A 7904-nucleotide genomic window follows, 5' to 3' on the forward strand; every position below is an offset into this window, starting at 1 on the left:
TCTGCTCAACACCATCTGCCTGGCCATGCAGGTCAGTCCCACGGGCTGGCCGGGGTGCCTGGGTCGGGGCAGGGTCCGGGGCGGAACGGGGCTGGGAGGTGTTGCCATTTTGCTGGCCGAGTGGGGCAGGAGGGGCACCTTCTCGAGGGGTCAGAATGCCAGGACCCTGGGCTGTGACATAGAGGGCGATGGAGCACAGGTGATCTTGCAGTGGCGTTGATCGTCCGTGATGCCAGCTGTGTGGAGCCCACCTGAGGCCAGGCGGCCACGCAGAGCTGACCCCGATGAGAGCAGGGCCCAGGCTGTGCTCGCCTGCGTTTGCGGGAACGACAGAGAGGGGAAGTGGACCCTCAGGGCTTCTTGAGCCCACCTGGTTCCCGCAGGTGTGGCCGGCCCCCGGGCTGCGTTCAGGAAGGTCTCTATTGAGGGCATGGCTGGGAGCAGGGAGCCCCCGCCTTATTTCACAGCCCCTCCGCGCCCACCCCCTACCCCCAGCACTACGGTCAGAGCTGTCTGTTCAAAATCGCCATGAACATCCTCAACATGCTCTTCACCGGCCTCTTCACAGTGGAGATGGTCCTGAAGCTCATCGCCTTCAAGCCCAAGGTAGGCCTTCTGGGACGAGCCTTCGGTCCACAGCGTCGAGGGCGGGCTTGGGTCGATGCGGGCAGAGTCTCGGCCAGGGACCGGATCCTCCTGGCGATGACCGCTGCAGCCCAGGAGCCTTCAGGGCTTTCGCCAGGCCGACTCCTTGAAGCAGACTCTCAGCCCCTGGACTGACCTGAGGTCTGGACACAGGGAGCAGGGAGGTGCCTGAGCTAGCCTCCTTCCGGGGGAGGCGGAGTCGCCCTTGCCCCCGCACATCGTCTAGAAGAGACTGGAAACCAAACCTCACCAGGCCCAGCCCCGCCAGACCCAAACGGGGTCTGTTCTCACGCGGGCACTGCACAGACGAAGAGCCTTGCTGCAGGGGCTCAGGCAGGGCCGCTTTTGCTCAGGACTGGGCGTTAGTGCATCCGGGGGGCCTCTGGTTCCCCACTTCAGGGCTGCGGTCACTGCCCATACCTTCCGGCACCGGACAGACCTAAAAATGTCTGTGCGTAGCTAGGTATAAGCAGCTTTTAGAAAAAAACATTGGGAGAGATTAGAGCTGAGTGAGGCAGGACAGGGCAGGTTGGCTCCTGCTTCTTGGATCATCTGTGCCCTTTGTCACTGACCAGACGCCCCACACACACACACACATGGCCTCGAGGATGGAGGGTGACTGGGTTTGAGCAGCTCCCATCTCTCTCCCTATAGACAGCTCAGCGTCACCGTGTCCACTGCCTGGGCTTCACAGCTGCCCTAGATGGGGTGTCCTGGGGGCTCAGGGGCTTCCAGTTGCTACACCACTTTGAGGGGGTCAGTGAGATGGGATCTAAGAGGGTAATGCAGGACAGGTTTCCGAACCTTCTTGTCCCCACTTCTACTGGTTTTTCTAGATGCAACACAGGTCAACCCCGGGGGGGGCGGAGGGGCCAAACTTCACGTTCTTGGTCCTGTATTTCACTTCCATTCAGATGCTCACCTGCTCCAGAACTAGAGGGGCCAGGAGGGATGCCCCAAGGCTGTAGATCGGATCCCTGTTTAGTGACAGGATCCTTGTTGTCTTCTCTGAATTAATGTTCCACCAACGTTTGTCAGTAACCTGCAGTGCTGCACACACCTCATTGCATGGAATCCTCAAGACACCTCTCTGAGATAGGTATTAGCTCCTTGTCTTAGAGAAGAGGGGAGTGGAACTCAGAGCAATTAAATGTTGTATTAATTACACCATTATTAAGTGGCAGGACTGGGAATAGAATCCAGCATGTCTGACTTCGTAGTCGATGTAATTCCCTCCACACCAAGCCATTAGCAAGCGTCTTCCTGCACCATATGTTCTGCTGGGGACTTTGCAGAAGGAGGGAAACCCTTGAGGGGCTTCAAAGACAAGACAGCCCGTGTTCCCACTGCACCAAGCCTCCCTCACCAGAGGTACCTAAGAGTGTGGAACCCAGGCTGAATGCACAGAATGAGACCCTAATAAATGTCATTTGGTAATAATCATGGTGCTTTCCCACCTCCTCCAGGGCAGCAAATAGGCTCTTTTCACTTTCCCTTCCAAGCCCAGTCCCATTTAGGGGCAGAGAAGACCACGGAATGTCCCTGGCCATCTTCTGTGGGGCCCTGTTCCAAGCCACATGGCCAGGGGGCCGGCAGGCTCAGAGCCCACAGCAGCACACCCCAGGGAGGCTGGTGGGCCAGGCCGTCGCTGAGCTGAGCCTCCAACTCAGATGACAGCTTCCAGGAGGGAACGGGCATGGTTTTCTCCAGTCTCATGAGATGTGCGGGTTAAATAGATCAAAGGCTTGAGTCACTCTGTGTTGAATCAGACATATTTCTGACGATGTCAGGTGCTGCTGCACAGCCCTGTGGGGTCTTCCTGAGCCAGGCTGCAGAGCTCAGGGGATGCACGAGACAGACCTGCCCTAAGGAGCAAGTGGCAGTGACATTGCATGGGCCTAAGCCTGGAAAACACTGTCCCTGAATCCTGCAGACCCAGGAACAAGCCAGTTACCTGGGAAGTAGCCAGTTAGTGTGCTCGGAACCATAACACGCCCCATCTCCTGTACGTCTTGCTTTCTGTCGTGAGAAAATGGGGTAAAATCAGAGCGATGTTGCCAAAGAAGTGAAACAACCATCCTGGGGATCTGCATTTCACACGCAGAAGGGTCTGTCTGTGCTTAGAGAGAAAGGGAAAAAGTCAAAGTGTTAGTCACTCAGTCGTGTCCGACTCTGCAACCCCATGGCCTGTAGCCTGCCAGGTTCCTCCATCCATAGGATTTCCCAGGCAGGAATACTAGAGTGGGTTGCCATTTCCTTCTCCAGGGGGTTTTCCTAGCTCAGGGATCGAATCTGCGTCTCCTGCATTGGCAGGCGGTTTCTTTACCACTGCGCCACCTGAGAATCCCTCATTAAGGAACAGATTCCAGAAGCATCGCCAACATTTCCAGGCAGAAAACCAAGCCAGAAAGTGTCTGCAGCTCTGGTGGAAATACTGAGCTGGCTCCACCCGACAACCAGGGCTCCTAACGTGGCTGCATGTCTGTGTTGCATGTCTGCACCCGTGAGCGTCAGCTGAGGAAGGGCGGTCAGAAAACAGGGATGCGGGGGTGGACGTCAGACCTGACAGCGGGTGTCTGAGGCTGGCCTGCTGGGCTTCCTTCTCCGTCGCTTGGTCTCTGTGGTTGGTTGGTCAGTGGGTCAGTTTGTAGTCCGGCCTTGTTCTTTCCGTGTCTTCGTGGTGACTGATGTTTCTGGTCTTCATTTCCATCTGTTCTGCTTACCACTTTGAGAAATTAAGTCAATTCAAGTAGATCTCTTCTCTGTCTGTCTGAAGAGTAGGACAGGTGACAGGCGTGTCCTGAACACCTAGTGGCCAGGGGATTTCTCCCTCGAGCAGGAGAACTGTCCTGGACATTCCCAGTGGCCCCTGGGCCCTTTGAGACTGTGCAGGACTGAACTGGTCAGCATGAAAAGGCTTTGGTTAGAAGGATCTGAAGTTCATTGAGTAGCTGGAGTGTCCTCTTATGAATGGAAATTTATCAGCAAAGACAGAAAAGAACTTTTAAGATACTCTTGATGATAAGCACTGAAAAATATCCAATAGCTAGGAATGCGTGTGTGCCAAGTCGCTTCAGTTGTGTCTGAGTCTTTGTGACCCCACAGACGGTAACCCACCAGGCTCCTCTGTCTGTGAAATTTTCCAAGCTTGAATACTAAAGTGGGTTGCCATACTCTCCTCCGGGGTCTTCCCAGTCCAGGGATCAAACCTGAGTCTCTTGCAACTCCTGCATTGGCAGGTGGATTCTTTACCACTAGCACCACCTGGAAAGCTCCAGATACAGGCAGGTCCCCTCAAACCTTCATCCTGGGTGGTTCTGCAGTGGAGACCTGCTGTGAACTCAGGTGCCAAGCAGGGGAAGACTCTCCCAAGACTCCAAAGGAACCCAGCTGGTTCCCATCCCATCCCATGCCACCAGGGCAGGCTGTGGGTGCTTGTGCTCTGCCCACACCGAGCTCACCTCCAGGTGCCCAGAGCACTCATCACATGTCGGTGAGATGAGTGAGTGAAGGCCTTTGAAACTTTGCTGGGGAGGAAAAGCTTAACTCCAAAGAAAAACTGGAGCAGATGTCCAAAGTGTGCATTCCTCGAATAACTTTGAGGGTCACCACCACCCACCTTGGGTCTCCCCTGCCTCCTGCTGCCCCACCTCCATCCCATGCTATTTGAGCTGGGAGGTGCCAGCCTCTTGAAGGGCAGATCACAGGGTAGAGCTGTCAGGGAGGTGGGAGGCAGGAGGGGGAGCAGCTGTGTGCCAGCCAGGCCGCCCCACTCCGGCAGTCCCCGATCACCGTGATGTTTGAGGACATCGTGACGTCGCATACAGTTGACATTATCTCTGCGAGGCAGCGGTTCCCAGTGTGACACTCCACTGCCGGCTGCGCCCACCCCCCATCTCCCAGACCCACGACCTGGAGCCCAGGAAAGACAGAGTTTCTGGGACCAGGGGCGCTGCCTCCCAGGCTCAGTCCAGCTAGGCTCTGACTCGGCTGGACCTCCTTCCCTGGTCAGGCACACATTGTCTCCCCCTGCATTTTAGATCCTGCCTCCTCAGTCCTCACTAGGATTCAAGATGAGATCCCCTGAAGGTGCTTGGGGTTCTGTAGCCCACCTTCCCTCTCCTCCTCCCACGGTCCTGGGCTCTGCCTTCCCCACTGCCCAGCCCCACCCCCACAACTGACCCTGTACATCAGACCTCCCTGGGAGGGGCAGACTAGCTCCAGCAACCCTGACAGTCACTGGACGCACCGGGCCTCCTGCAGGTGCAGGGCTCACCTGTGTCCCACGTCGCCCCCACTATCACCAGAAGGTCGTCATAGGTGGGGAAACCTCGGTACAGAGAGGTGCGGTCATCTGCTCAGGGTCACCCAGCCGGGAAGTGGCAGAGGGAGGACTCGAACCCAGACACCCTGCCTCCAGGGCTCACACACTACACCGCCTCCTTTAGCTTGGAACAGCTCCAGGCATGGAGTGAATCGAGGCACAGATGATCCGAGAGAGAAGTCCGAATTCTCACACAGGTGCAGTGCATCATGGGGTGCTGGGGCAGCAGTCTCTCCTTCTCAGAAACGATGGGCTAAAGCCAGGGCTGGTTTGGTCCATAAGCCAGTGAGCAGAGGGTTGGCACACTCAGGAGAAGGGATAGTTCCTGGCCCGTCAACCCCAGGGACACAGCCAAGGCCTCCCAAGGCTGGGGGTCCACTCCCCCTGCAGGCTTAGAGAAGGCTTCCAGCCCAAAGCGCTATTCCCCCGATGACCAGCCCTGCCTGGCTCTGAGGAGCTAGACCTTGAGAGGTTTGGTTCACCAGGTCAGGGAGAGCCCGAAAACCCTTTTCCTGACCCTGACTTCCACCAAGGAGAGAACGGGTGTGTGACCTGGCTCCAGTCAGCCAGACTTCCTGAAAGTCTGTGGTATTTTCCCAGTCTGCTTCCTCCATCACCCCACAAACCTGTGTCACCCGAGATTTCCAGCAAACAGGTCCCATCCACCTGGGGATTGGCAGGTGTGTCCTGGCAACCACTGACCTCCTGGAGGGTGTCAGCTGTTTCTGGGGTGGGTGTGGAACGGGGTGGAGAAGGGGCTGACAGCTGAATCAAACCGTGTCCATGGTCCAGCTTGGAAGATTGATAGAAAGGGGGTGGATGGGTCGGGGGGAGCTGGCATCTTAAAGGGACCCTGCCACCCGCCTACTCGGGCTGTATGTAAACCTCCTCTGGGCGGGAACTGGTGGGCTCCGCGGCCAGTGGAGGCCCTGGACCCACAGGTCAGATAGGTCAACCGAAGGCCCCAGCAGCACAGCCTGCAGAGGGCGAGGGCAGGGCATGAGCAGAGGGAGCCTCCAAGGAGGGCGGGAGTGGGGGGTGGCCTGGTCACTGTGCGACCAGAGAGCAGGGGTGACAGGCGATGCTGTCGTGGGGGCGGGTTGCAGGGTCCCAGGGCCTGGCTCCGGCCCCGTGCTCGCCCTCTGTTAACCTCCTGTCCACCGCTTCTGCCTGCCTTCCTCCCTTGTCTCTCCCCTCAGCCGCACTGCGGACCCAGGTGACCCACCCGTCTGTTCCAGGTCCCTCTGGTGAACCGGAGACTCCAGCCTTCCCTGCGAGCAAGACTCCCGTTGCCCTCTCTCCTCCTCCCCTTGGCCCCAATAACGCTCTGTCGCCGGGTTTTCTAGGCTGGATGCGGGACGTCCTGGACTCTTCTCTGGTTCCTGCTCCCATCCTCTCTCTGCCTGAACCCCCTACCCCTTCCTCCTGAAACCATTCTCCCCGCTGGAGGTAGCTCCCCAGCATTTTCCAAAAGTGATGGTGAACACATGCACATTTGTCATTCGTTTGAGGTCCTCACTCTGTGCCCTCAAAACCGGCACTCCCCATGTGCCTGAAATGCCATGTGAGCACCCAGGAGGGGTTGGTTCTTTCCTGCCCATAGCTCAAATGGGAGAACAAGTCTCTTTCTGCCCCAGGGGCCCTGTGATATTCAGAGAAACACTCAAGGAGGCTGACAAGATGGCCAGGGTTCCAAGTGACCCTCACTTCCCCATGCCCTAGGCCAACCTCTGCTCCCTGCCGGTTGTCCAGAGGCTTTGTGGTGGCATTTCTGCTTACATGGGCAGACATGCTTGGGAACTGAGAAGGCCCTGTCCCTGTGACCTGACCTCCGCACTAAGAGTAATGGCCTGGACAGCATGTCTTGTGATCCAGGTGAAAGGGGGCACAGCTGGGAAGTGAGGGGTCGGGAAGCAGGATGGAGCCGGGAGAAATGGGCGAACAGAAGACGCCTGACTCCTAAGAGTCAGGAACACAAAGGGAGAGTTGGCCACCCCCAGGAGGGCTGGGGAGAGGGGCCTGGGAGACGCTTAGAGGCGGGGGCTTCCCTGGAAGGACCAAAGGGGCAGATGTCCTCTCTTAAAGTAGACACATTCCCCTGGTGCTGACCCTCCCCACTCCACCCCCCGGGAGAGCGACTGCCCAGCTCCCAGGATCCTGAACCGCGAGTGTGCATCCATGTGTCCCAGAGCACCACTCCCTGACTCCTCCACTCTGAGAGGACCCGTCCTGTCTTTGCAGAGAGTCTGCCTACCCAGGACTCCTCATGGAAATGGAGACAGTCAGTCATCCACATGCTTCCAGAAATGTTTCAAAAACATGCATCTGTTCCCTTCCCCAAATACAGTGTAAAACAGGCAAAATCCACATGTGCAGGACAAGGGGTTTGGTTCAGCACCCTGCTCCCTGCCAGGCACCAGGCATGACGGCCCGTGTGCTCCTCCTGAGAGGCCTCTGTCCCAGGCCCCCACCCTGCCTGCAGGAAAGGCTGTGAGAGCCCTGTTCTCTCAGGGCGTCTCAGCAGGATGCTGGTCACAGTGATGATGCTGGAGACGGGGCTTTGGAGACGCAGTCCACGCCCCACACACACATTTCCAGGCTTTGGGCCTGACCCAGCCTCCATCCCCTTGAAGTGAAGAAAGCCTCTGGACAGAGGCAAATCCAGGGCTAATGCCCGTCTGGGGCTGGCATGAGGGTGACCTGGTTGTAGATGCTGCTCTGATGACGTGGTCCCCTTGTCATCGTGAGCTCCACCTGAGTCACCACTGAGCCCAAGGGCCTGGCCACCCACCTGGACCACACCAATGCTGCTTGTGATTCCCAGATCACGCCTCAAGGGCCCTGCCCCGTGTCACCTCCATCCCAGCAGGCAGCCCTCGGACAAAAGAGTCGGAGGCCTGGGAGGTGCTGGGGACACAGGAAGGGTGGCCAGGGG

General features: G+C 57.7%; 1 protein-coding gene across 1 annotated transcript in view; it reads left to right on the top strand.

The window, feature by feature from the left end:
* CACNA1C (calcium channel, voltage-dependent, L type, alpha 1C subunit) overlaps positions 1–7904 on the top strand; it is a 396219-nt gene that overhangs the window by 351707 nt on the left and 36608 nt on the right. The window contains exons 31-32 of the mRNA XM_010845218.1: positions 1–31; positions 496–606. The exon at positions 1–31 is cut by the window's left edge and continues 17 nt beyond it. Of these exons, the coding sequence (XP_010843520.1) occupies positions 1–31; positions 496–606 (142 nt within the window). The remainder of the gene's footprint in view (positions 32–495; positions 607–7904) is intronic.

The sequence above is a fragment of the Bison bison genome, unplaced genomic scaffold (genome assembly GCF_000754665.1).
Source record: "Bison bison bison isolate TAMUID 2011002044 unplaced genomic scaffold, Bison_UMD1.0 scf7180017864213, whole genome shotgun sequence".
Classification (NCBI taxonomy): Eukaryota; Metazoa; Chordata; class Mammalia; order Artiodactyla; family Bovidae; genus Bison; species Bison bison.